At 37.6% G+C, this 12,977-nt stretch overlaps 1 protein-coding gene across 1 annotated transcript in view; it reads right to left on the bottom strand.

Annotated features, from left to right (window-relative positions):
• EFCAB3 (EF-hand calcium binding domain 3) overlaps positions 1-12,977 on the bottom strand; it is a 222,160-nt gene that overhangs the window by 69,801 nt on the left and 139,382 nt on the right. The window contains exons 76-80 of the mRNA XM_032429885.1: positions 9,576-9,680; positions 9,214-9,267; positions 8,306-8,410; positions 5,955-6,008; positions 508-612 (exon numbers count right to left, since the gene is read on the bottom strand). Of these exons, the coding sequence (XP_032285776.1) occupies positions 508-612; positions 5,955-6,008; positions 8,306-8,410; positions 9,214-9,267; positions 9,576-9,680 (423 nt within the window). The remainder of the gene's footprint in view (positions 1-507; positions 613-5,954; positions 6,009-8,305; positions 8,411-9,213; positions 9,268-9,575; positions 9,681-12,977) is intronic.

The raw sequence follows: 12,977 nt of genomic DNA, 5'->3' as shown, positions 1-12,977 counted from the left end.
TGGGGCTTGATCGCAGGACCCCAAGATCATGACCTGAGCTGAAACCAAGAGTCGGCTGCTTAACTGACTGAGCCACTCAGATGCCCTAAACAGTAGAATTTCTTTTTTTTTTTCTTTCTTTTTTTAATAAAGATTTTATTTATTTATTTGACAGAGAGAGACACGGCGAGAGAGGGAACACAAGCAGGGGGAGTGGGAGAGGGAGAAGCAGGCTTCCCGTGGAGCAGGGAGCCTGATACGGGCCTCAATTCCAGCACCCTGAAATCATGACCTGAGCTGAAGGCAGACACTTAACGACTGAGCCACACAGGGGCCCCTAGAATTTCTAATACAAAACCTGAAAACAAACCTTCTGTGTAGTTTTGAGGACCTGAGGAGACATGGTCACTGCAGACATGGTCCCTGTTCTCCCAGAGTTTAGGATAGTGCCATGCACACAACAGATCTTTAATAAATGTCAAATGAGTAAGCTTTTAGATATCGGTGAAGTAGAACTTCAATGCTTACCAGAAACTGGCAAAGTTTTCAGAAGCTTTTTATGTTCCTTGTCTGTGATCTTTATTCCCACGTCTTTCAGAACATTTTTCAGGTCCTCAGTAGGAATCTTCTCTCCTTTAGAAAGAAATACATATACATAAGGAAACATCCTTCCCAGGTAGGGTTGTGAGGATGAACTAGGCATAATGAAGCCTTGTTTAGCTATTCAGAATCAAGGTGGGGGGGAGTCAGAAATTCTTCTTTTAACCTAAGAGGATATCTTCAATGATAAGATGATACCATATATAATAAGTAAAGCAGGGATTATATAATTTCTTAGTAATTTAGCTGTGTTTGATGGATAACAATTCAACCACAAATATAACATCTGTATTCTTTTCTTTCTTTTTTTCCTCTTCTTCTTCTTCCCTCTTCTCATTCCCTTCCTCTAGGCCTCCCTGCCCCCTTCCCCTTCCTCTTCTTCTTTTACCTGAATTATGGGACTAGTTTTAAAAATGATAATAAAAGCTGGCTCTCTGTAAAAATTTTCACCTTGAGTAAATTAGTATTTACATGATTTACACTGTAAGCTGGGCATATCAGATAGGGGATAGATTTGAAATCACATTTTTAAAAATCTGCTGAAAAGAAAGCATAGAAACCATAAGAACAAGAAATCAGGGAAAAGAATGGGCTAATCTGGAAAATAATTAAAAACAATATCTAGAAATAAAAATATAGTTATTGAAATTAAAATCCCAATGGACAAATAGTACAAGACACAGTTGTAGAGACAGTGAACTGGAAGAGAGGTTTAAGAAAAGACAAAAACATAAAAATAGGGAAAATATGAAAAGAAAGATAATGAAGAGCAGAATGAGAAGGTTCAACATACATGAACTAGGAGTTTCCAAAAGTGAGAAAAGAGAAAAAAAGAAAAAAGGCAATAGTTGAAACATGAGGTCTCAGAGTTTCCAAAACTTGGTGAGAGGCATAAATGTTCAGTTTCAGGAATCACAAGTTCCAAGCAGGAAAAATGGAAACAATCTACACTTGGCCACATGAGAATGAGAATTTCAAAGATAGAGATAATCTTAAGAGTAACAACAGAAAAAGAGAGTAACTCTAAATAAACAATGAAGACTTATAGCTGACTTTTAACAGCAAAAAGAGAGGCCAGAAAACAGTGCGTATATGAATCTATCATCTTTCTGTCTATCTATATTCGTGTGTATTTTCTTCTTTCCCCTTTTTTCCCCTTTTAAATTTAATTACAAGTTTATTATAGGTTAACCTTACAAGTTGGTCTTCAGGTTACAGAATATCCAGATGGGACTGTAACTAAATTTGAGAACTAACATAGCCCAGAGATAGTATGACTGTCTCCCACAGATAGACTGTTGGAACTTTGCTTCTCCTCATTCTGGGGAGAGAAAGAGGACATCTTCATTTGTATGAAGGGAACACGGAGTTGTTTTGTTGTTACATGGAAGTTAAGTTCAAATATGTGCAGAAGGGTCCACAGCGGAGTAGCCAAGAAGGTAAACTATTTCAGTGATTTAATGATTACCTCTCAGCTCCAATTCCACCATTGTAAACTCTGCTTTGTGATGCTGAGGCCAGGACTCTAGGCCACATTTCTCTTTGGATAGCTGGTTCCATATTAAACTCTGCCAGTGGGTGGGTAGTGGGAGGGGGGAGAGAGAGAGACTGAAATGTTGTCAGATGAAGTTCCTTCCCGTAGCAATAGATGAATCCAGTTTCAGTTTTTCAACCTTGTGGAACCAGTGTCATTACACTCTTCAGAGATACTAGCAGCACCCTTCAGAGTTCTAAGGTAGAATGATAATCTACAAGTGCAGACATAGTCAAAGAATGACTCAAGGCTGAGTGTAAAATAAAGATATTTTCAAAGACTAACCCTTGTTGAAATGACCAAGAAGGATGTACTTCAAGAAGAATGAAACTGAACCCAAAAAAGAGTAAAAGTAAAAAGCAATGGTGAACAAAGAGAGTGGTAAGTGTATTTAAGTTTTGCGAAAGATTGGATTGAAATTGCTCTGCCCTTGCTTTCAATATACTCACTTGGCAAGAGCTCATTCCTGTTTAAATACAAGTTTGTGCTTACTCTGTGCCTGCAGCCAGGCAGCTGAACTAGAGTTGAAGTGTTTTGTGCTGACTGTTCTCATTTTAAATGGATGATCGTGAACCTCAGGTGAGTCCTTGATTCTGCTGGGCAACCACACTACATTTTGCTGATGTATTAACTTTCCTGCTCTTCTTGCTGACTACTTAACTTCTTCTTTTTTTTTTCAAACCACCACTTCCTCCTCTTCCATTTGATCAAAAATTCTTTTATCTCTTTAATTAAAAGAAACAAAGCCTTCTCTTGACAACTTTCACCAGTTTACTTGCCTCTTTGTTCTACTTCTTTGATCCCCTTTGCAGCAAAATTTCTCAGATATTCACTGTTTCTAAATCCTGTCTTCCCATTTTCTCTTTTTTTTAAAAAAAATTCATTTAAATTCCATTTAGTTAACATATACTGTATTATTAGTTTTAGGGGTAGAATTTAGTGATTCATCAGTTGCATATAACACCCAGTGCTCATTACACCAAGTTCCCTCCCAATGCCCATCAACCAGTTACCCCATCCCCCACCTCCCCTCCAGCAACCCTGTTTGTTCCCTAGAGTTAAAAGTCTTTTATGGTTTGCCTCCCTCTCTGTTTTTATCCTATTTGATTTTTCCTTTCTTTCCCCTATGTTCATCTGTTTTGTTTCTTAAATTCCACATATGAGTGAAACAATATGGTATTTATCTTTCTCTGACTGACTTATTTCGCTTAGCATAATACCCTCTGGTTCCATCCACGTTGTTGCAAATGGCAAGATTTCATTCTTTTTGATGGCTGAGTAATATTCCATTGTGTGTGTGTGTGTGTGTGTGTGTGTGTGTGTGTGTGTGTGTGTGTACACATCAGATCTTCTTTATCCATACAATGGACATCTGGGCTCTTTCCATATTTTCCATATTTTGGCTATTGTGGACATTGCTGCTATAAACATTGGAGTGCAGGTGCCCCTCTGAATCACTATGTTTGTATCCTTTGGATAAATACCTAGTAATGCAATTGCTGCGTTGTAGGGTAGCTCTATTTTTAACTTTTTGAGGAACCTGAATACTGTTTTCCAGGGTGGCTGCACCAGTTTACATTCCCACCAAGAGTATAAGAGGATTCCCCTTCCTCCACATCCTTGCCGACATCTGTTGTTTCCTTAGTTGTTCATTTTAGCCATTCTGACTGGTGTGAGGTGGTATCTCATTGTGGTTTTGGTTTGTATTTCCCTCCCCATTTTCTCTTAAACTCACTACAGTCAGGCTTCTTTCTACCTTCATCACCTGAAACTTCTCTTTTTGATATCACTAATGGTATTTTGTGATTTGAGATCACTAATGTGGCTATATGCAATGGTCACTTCTCAGGTCTTATCTTAGTTGACCTATTGATTTGTTTGACTGTTGATTTGCCCTCCTGGCTGATACTTGTAGCAGATACTATAGATGCCCTGATCATATCTCTTCAACCCTTACCAGTTCGATGCATGCTAACCCAAGTTTTAATTGCTGGCATCTCTTTGTCTGAGGGATTTCTTCGGTTGCCAGAGTTCACTCTGCTAATGCTCAATGGCTGGAAATGCCAGTGGAGTAATATTGCCTCCCTCCCCTTGAGCACTTCTCAACCAATGACTGATAGGCGTTGGTGTAAAAATAACCTAGCTCTCCCACTCCCCCGAGGTTGTGTTCTCTATCATTTCCCAGATATTCTCCAATGGGATTAAGTTTCAGTTACCTTCTTTGTAACTTGCCTGATAAACACATACTTTATTTGCTGCCTTCATTCCTGTCTCACTTCTCTACTCCCCTATCTGTGTTTCCTGGGCTCACCTCCTATGTATACATGCTCCTTGTCTCAGGGTTTGTGTCTGGGGGAAACCAACCTAATATACTTATTTGGCTTTCAGGACACCATATTCTCTTGGTTTTCTACCTACTTTACTGGTCACTTCTTCTTGGTCTCTTTTGCTTTAACATTTAATGTTGAAGTCCTCCAGTATTACTTCTTAGTTCTCTTTCCTTCTCCATATATATTCACCCCTTGGGTGAATTCATTCAATCTCACAGCTTTAAATACCATCTATATGCCTATGGCTTTCAATTTTATATTTTTAGCTAAGATATCTTTCTTGAAGTTGTGACTGGTAACTTTTTAGCTGATATCTCTATCTCTATTTCTATTGATATCTTAAAATATCTCAAACTGAACTCCCAATTTTCTTCCATCTAAACTTGTATTTCTAGCAACTTTCTCTAGACTCCAATGGCAAGTCCATCCTTTCAGTTGTTCAAGACAAAAATCTCAAGGGTCATTTCTGACTTCTCCCTTTATCTAGTTTCCATGAGGAAACCCTGTTGACTCTTTTTATTATTTTTTTAAATTGAGATATAATTGACATGTAACATTAGTTTCAGGTGTACAACATAATGGTTTGGTATTGGTTTAAATTATGAAATGATCACCACAATAAGTCTAGTGAAATCCATCACCACAATAACTCCTTTAAAAATATACCCAGAGTCCAGCTACTTTTTATCATCTTCATTGCTTTGCCCTGGTATGAATCACCATCATTTCTCACATGGATTACTTTAAAAACCCATTTAGGGCTCTACTCCCTACTCCTCCCCCTCCCTGAGTCTGTTCTCCACACAGAATCCAAGAAAATCTAATGAAAACAGGTCAGATCATATCATGCCTCTGGTCTAAAACCTGCAATGGCTTTCCATTTCTGTCAGAAAAAAGCCCAAGTCCTGGCAGAGCTTTCACAGTCCTGACTAATCTTGCATCCATCACTTCTCTCTCCTGATCTCCTATTACCTTTTTCCTTCCTTATTCAACCTCAGCTACATTAGCCTTCTTGCTGTTCCTTGAGTAGTCCAGGCATGCTCCTGCCTTTGGGTCTTAGTCCGTGTCCCCTCTGCCTACAACTCTTTTTCTAGAAGTCTCCATATGGACAAAACCCTCACCTCCTTCAAGTATTTGCTCAAATGTCACCTTCTCAAGGAGGCCTGATTATCTGTTTAAAGCCTCAAGTGCCTCTTTCCCCTCCCAATCTCCTTTAGTCTACTTTTCATTGTTTTCTATAGCATCTATCACTTTCTAACATACTTTATAATGACTTATTTATTATGTTTATTGCTTATTTCCCTTGCTAGCATGTAAGCTCCAGGGGAGCAATGATCTTTATTCTGTTTGCTGATGTATCCTGTCTAGAACAATGCCTGGCATGTAGTAAGTGCTGAGGAAACAGTTGTTAAATGAATAAAGGAGGGAGGAAACACTATTTGTTAAAAATATAGTTCCATATAAAACTTTAAGACCACATAATATAATACTCATTTCAACATCTCACTCACCTGTGATATTTTTAACTTCATCCACCAACACATTTAAGTCAATCTTCCCATTGGCTTTAAGATAAAAAAGCGCCAAAAAGGTTTTTAGAAAAATTGTGAAATAGAAACCCAAAATTCAACCATTTAAAAACACTTTTCCTAGAAGTTTAAGTTAATATAGCTCCTGCATTTTATGCTATCAAAATCCATACAGCATAATACATGAGTAAGGTTTAAAACATTCTCCTTTCCTTCAAGACAATCTACTATTTATTAGGCTACTCTTTTCAGGCATGGGTCTGAAATGTTTTGAGAGTTTAAAAATTTTGTTTAAAAATGATGTTTCCATTTTGTCAGTGCTGACTTTACCTTTGGGCTTATGATCACCTTAGCACCAAGTGATTCTTTTAAAGGACAGAGTGCTGGTACGCATGCCTGGCTGCTCTTAGGTTGCCAACATGATAATCATCATGTTGATATATTCAGTTAAATTCCCAGGTATTATGACAAAACTTTTGTTTTGCAGCACCTATTCTCAATTGAGAGACTTTTTTCATAGATGATGCACTTAATTTCTTTAGTCTATTTCTCAAAGTCTGAAGTTATTAGAAGTCAATGGATACATTTTTAGTAGTTTGTAAAATTGCAAGTTTGAGAAACACTGGATTGCAGTGTTAAGATAGTAGTTAAAAGATGCTATTGCTCTAATAGGCAAGATTCTGTTTGGAACCTTAAGCTGCCTACGGACATACTCATTCTCCACTTACAACTTGGTCAAGGGTGCCAGTCCATCACTTCTCAAACATGTTCACACTCTTATTTTATGTGTAATAATAATCCTAAGATTGTAAATTCCCCCAAAGGGTGAGAAATCAAGAATCACTTTGTACTCCTGCTATTACCTCAGCATTGGTTTAAGGGTCTGCACAAAATTGATGATCCATAAATGTTTACTTAATAATTAAGTTCCAGTAAAATGCAAATATATTATAAAGAATGAATTAGCTTTAAAACCAGTACACATATTCCAGGTTCCCAGATATGGAATTTTTCCTTGCTTGTTCTTTTTTATGTCTTTTCAATTATGATAACCTTTTATTGGTATCCTATTATAATTTTATAGCATTTATTATTATTATTATTGTTATTATTAATATGAATACCATTATATTATGAATTTTAAACAGGATAAGGAAGAACCATTAGTGGAGAATATTCTGTGCCTGTAAAGGACAGATCCCCTCATGTCATTTACTTTGTATGTCTCTAATCAGCTCCACTGAGGCCCACTGGGCCCCTGAAACAGTTTTGCATTCTATCTCAAATGATTCCACAGATATACAAGGTAGTCCACAAGAATTATATTAGAATTAGTCTCACACTTTAAATCATTGTGCTGGTATCTTTTCTCATGTTTCAGAATACTTAGAAAAACAAGGCAATGACAAATATCTGCATTTATTGAACTGCTGGTAGATTAAAAGAGCTATGAAAGGGATTAAAAAAGAACAAAGAAAAAGTCATTTCTGGAAAATCTGCTTACTTCTTTTTAATGCAAAGGATCCGAGAGTCTAGAACAGTGCCTGACACATCATAAGCATTCAGTTAAAGTTTATGGTATAAAAGAATGGAAGGTACTACTGATTTAGAAAAGCCCATATTCATTGACTTGGATCAATCTTGTATCTTTACTACTTCCTCAAGGGGACAGGTGTCTCTTAAAATTTCCTCATGAATTTTCCTCAGTTCTACTAGCATGAGTCTAATATATGCCAAGTTTAATTAATTACATTAAGTACTGCTATATATCTTCTTAAATTTATTAGTTCTGGTAGTTGATGGCAGTATAGCAGAGTGGCTAAGAGACAGTTTCTGGAGCCTGATTGCCTGTCCACCACTTACTAGCTCTCTGACTTCAGGCACACTACTTGACTTCTCTGTGCCTTAGTTTCCTTATATGTAAAATGGGAGTAAAAATAGAACCTGCCTTGTAGAGTTGTTTGCAAGATTAAATAAGACAATATATGTAAAGTGCTTAAAACAGCGCCTTGCACGTGTCAGGACCATGTAGTGCTGGTCATTGCTATTTAATGCTGGGTTAGCAGTAGGGACTCAAAGATTAAAATCTGAGTATTCTCTGTTAGACCCTGGCATTTCCTGTGAAGAGGGACTCTTGCCATGTCTACGGGGCAGCATACTTGGTGATCCTTCCCCAGTGATAGCCACTGGGCCCAGTTTGATAGCTATGCTAAAGGCCTTACTCTTTCTTTTTCTTTTTTTCATATACATCCTATCTTCAGTCATTCTAGGTCTGAGACTAGCCTCAAGTCCAAAGTTTGGCTAAAGGATCTATTGAAACTCAAAACTCTCACCATCAACTGGTAGGCAGTCCTTCAGTTCCTGGATTTCTTTCTCCTTGAGATCAATTCCCATGTTTTTCAAGAAAGTGTCCACCTTATTTGGAGACACCTTCACCCCTTACGAAAGAAAGGGATAGGATATGAAAAATATTTGTAAGAGTGGGTCATTATAGATCATGCCTAGGCATCAGTACTACATAGACAATGAAGAGCAAAGAACAATTAAACCATTCAAGCAAATGTGGTTTTGGTATCTAAGTCAGGAATTCCTAAACCCTGATCTGTGGGATTCTGTTAGGACTTTTAGGAAAACATTTAAGAGAAGAAAGTGAGTAGTTAAGGGTATTTGTAAGTCATGGCAAAGACTAAAATCAGCCTTTATACATGTGTTTGCACAGAAGAATTCAAAACTTGCTAAATTAATGGGGAATTATAAATCCATCCATCCATCCAACCAACCACCAATCCATTCAGCCAGCCATCCGTTGAGCCAGACAGACAACCAATCCATGGAATTTACTTTATCATAATCCTCTGGGAAACATTTAAGAACATATGTTTCTAGATACTATCTCTGGAAATTCAAGATCGATATGACTGGGAAGGGGCCTAGTGATTTGAATGCTTTATTTTTCCCCCTTGTGATTCTGGTGTACAGCTTTATTTGGGAACCACTGCTTTTGGGTTACTGTATTTAAACCATTTTAGTGACTGCAGTATGCCTATATATAGAATATCTATAGATATAAAGAATATATAAGAATACATATATAACATATAAAGAATAAACACTGACTTAACAGATAGTTGGGACAGTTGGATTAATAACCTGAAAATTGTAAAATAGGATGAGTTTTTTAAAATAAAAGCAAAGCTTGATGACCTGTTTTACCTGCCTTTTCATCATGCTTCTTACTCACCTTCAAGAGACCTTAATTCTTTCATCAATCTGTTCACATACATCTTTCCTTTGTCTGTAAGAAAGGGAAAAATGCAAGTTTCAGGCAGTAGTATTGATATTTAAATGAAACATGCATAAGTTCAGAAACATAGACTTTTAAATGTTTTATTCTAAAAATGTATATTATTTCACTTCCAAGAATAAAACTTAAGAGTGGAAACAACTCTCAATTTGGTGAAATCATTTTGGTGATGGGGGCCAGGGTGGGGGGGATGAAACAGTCCTTAAATAGGGAGTATTAGTTACAAAAGTCCACATACTTAACTTTCCTTAAAGGCCACTGTGATTTTTTCCCCCCACTGTGATATTTTTAATGCTTACCATCGACTGGAAGCTTGTTTTGTAGTTCCATGCCTTTATCTTCTGTGAGCGTCATCCCCATATTTCCCAGAAAAGTTTCCAGGTTACTCATATCAATCTTCTCACCTTTAAAAAGTAAAAGATGGTAATGGTTGAAAATCTGAAGAATGATGATCCTATATTATAAAAAATGCCCATATGGCATTTGTTGATTAAATAATGAAGTAAACCTGACAAGAATGCCAGCTAAGACATAACCTTAGAGCTTTTTGGCTAAAACAGTGATGATCAAATTTAAGCTGGGAGTCAGTAGATGCAAACATTCACCAGTATATAGGTAGAGTGAGAGAACAATCTATAAGGAATATAATGCTGTTGAAATATAATTTTGTGCAAACACTAAAATCTTGGTTTTGCAGAGTCTTCTTAATTATATATCATGGAACCATACAGGGCTTTTCTCCAGGGGCTTCTTTCTTAACCCAGACTGGCTCTCTGTCCTGCCTCAGGGATTTGGTGGGCTTAGTTTCTTCTCTTCTTGGCAGCTACTACCACCCAGTATACTTTTTGGGCTTCCCTAAGGGTGGCTATGAAATTAGATGCAGTCTTCCAAGCTCACTTCTTTTCAGTGTCCCAGGAAAACTAGCACACAGATATTTTTATTCTTAGGGCTATAATATAAAGTGGTACAGTGAGACAGACAAGGGAACACCAGACTATCCCCAAAATGGGTAAGACACAAAGCTAACAAGTTTTGTTTGGTAATGGACTTGGTTTTAGTTCCTGGTTAGAAGGGTGGGAATCACTACTTATCCTTGCCCCCTGTAGCCATTTCCCAATCTGCTTGCGGGATGGCTGTGTGAAACTTTCCTTCACGATGCCTCTTCCCTCTAGCTTGAAGATGCGGTTTAGCAACAAAAACAACAAAATGGTAATTATGTGAGGTGAAGAATGTATTAACTAACCCTATTGTGGTAAACATTCTGAAATACATATGTATATCAAATCATCACGTTGTATACCTTAAACTTACACAATGTTATATATCAATTATATCTCAATAAAGCTGGGGGGAGGGAAGATGCTATTTAGGTAGGCAGTTTGGACCTCCTAATCATTTCCAATTCCAGAAAAAAGAGAACTCTTGCTTTTAGTCCTCTGGAACCATACTGCAGTGCTTCCATTGGGAGGATAATATCTGGGGAATTAGCCAGTCTTCTGCACAAGTGCCTGGGAGGAAACCTGCACAACGGTTGTTCTCTCCCAACTGCTTCAGACTTCTTCTGTGATGCCTTGGACTAGTGGAGCTTCTGATATCCCGTCTCCCATCGCCCGCCCCCCTGCCCCGCCCCTGGTAACTAGCCAAGGGAATGACTTTTCAGACGCAACAGAGCAATTTCCTAGTCTGCTACCTTGATCACGTTTTGACAGACATGAGCCTTCTGCCTCAAGATTATCAGTCTAACCACACCTTTTATCTGTATCATTCCCAATCTTCAAAATGTAAGCCCACAAAATTTTATATCCTCTCTAATGTATTCTGTGTTCTACCGCTCTGATTTTTCTTTCCATTGTTAGCTTTGTTTTCACCTTCCCATAGTGCCCTCTCAGACTCATATTTTATTAAATATGAATATCTCTATATCTTCAGTCTCTTTACAGACTCTTATCTTCTTTCCTAACTGAACTTTGCCTGTTCCTGATATTTCCCTTTTCTTTTTTTTTCCTTTGAGAGAAAGCTGCTCTTTTTTCTATATCCCATTTGCCTTAGGGCGTGCAATCTCCTAGATCCTGATTGCTGTTTTTTTGGCCATACTCAAACCTCTCCTTTTGTGAGAATTATGATATTTGGATTTCTTTTTATTGTCACTGATTTTTTTTGGTCACTTAAGGAGCTTGTCCCATTAACTCACAGTCTTCCTCTGCACCCAAATTCCTGGCATCATTATACGGAATACCAGTCTTTATATGGATAGTTCATTCCACAACCTGGCCTCCAGATTTCTTGAGCTCCTTATCCTCAATGACTGTCTCCTAAATTCTATACTAGTTAACCATCATGGATATCCTGAACTTTGTCATCACCTGGAAATGCTTTGCCTCTAAAATCTTAAATTCTAACAAAACTATTTTTGGCCAGAACCTCATATTCTTCCACTTCTTTTACTTCCTTACTCCTACCACACCCATTATCATTTCTACAGAGACTTTCATTCCCTCCTCTCTCACTTTTCTCCAAGTTCATAATTTCCATCATAACTTCACTTTTCTTATCCACTCTAGACCACCTGACCACTCTCTTGACTACATCTTTCTGTGTCTTTATGCTTTCATTCTTTTGGCACATCAGACTTAAGGATCTTTGATTTTGGTGCAACTGAAGAATATCACAATCATGTGAAAATTGCCATTACTTATTTTTTTATTTTTTAAATTAAATTAAATTAAATTAAAATCAGTTAATTAACATATAGTGTATTATTGGTTTCAGGGGTAGAGTTCAGTGATTCATCAGTTGTTTATAACACCCAGTGCTCATTATATCATGTCCCCTTCTCAGTGCCCATCACCCAGTTACCCCATCCCTTTGAGAGGATGCGGAGAAAGGGGAACCCTCTTACGCCGCTGGTGGGAATGCAAGCTGGTACAGCCACTCTGGAAAACAGTATGGAGGTTCCTCAAAAAGTTAAAAATAGAACTACCCTACGACCCAGGTATTGCCATTATTTATTTATGACATCTGACTGTGGTTAGACTCTTGGCACTTCTCAGCAAGGCTTTCATATATTCCTCATCAACTCTAGTTCCTATTCTCTATCAGAGTTATCCCAAATTATAAACACTTTCTTTAAAGTCCTCTACCCCACCACTGGGCCCTTTCTTTTCATAGATGATTCTGTTTCCTACTATACAGAGAAAATTGAAGCTTTTAGGTAAAATCCTCTTAATTTTACTCCCACATGTACATAGATTCTCGATATCTGTATCCTTCCTGGCTTGAAGTCTGCTTGTCTCAGAAAAAGAGGTGGTCTCAGATTCTTACATATTTAACTGCTTAGGGTTCAGTCTCCCTTAGATGTCTTACAGGAAGCTCAAACCCGATATGACCAAAATGGAAACTATATCTTTACTTCTAAATTTATTTTACTGAATTTCCTTACTTTGGTCAATGTCACTGTCACCCACCCAACTACCCAGCTCAGAAACTGAGGTGTCATCCTCCATTGCATCCTTTCACTCTGTCTCTATACCTGATCAGTAACCAAATTCTACAGATTCTACATCCGTAACATCTGTTCTATATGTCCCTTCCTCTCAAGTCTGACAGAGAATGATTTATTTCTGCCCTTTATTGTTTTTTGCCTGGACAATTACAATATGCTCTCTAACTAGTTTCCTTGACTCTATCTTGTACATATACCT

This window comes from Phoca vitulina, unplaced genomic scaffold (genome assembly GCF_004348235.1).
Source record: "Phoca vitulina isolate PV1807 unplaced genomic scaffold, GSC_HSeal_1.0 scaffold41, whole genome shotgun sequence".
Classification (NCBI taxonomy): domain Eukaryota; kingdom Metazoa; phylum Chordata; class Mammalia; order Carnivora; family Phocidae; genus Phoca; species Phoca vitulina.
This window is presented reverse-complemented; position numbering and strand designations above follow the sequence as displayed.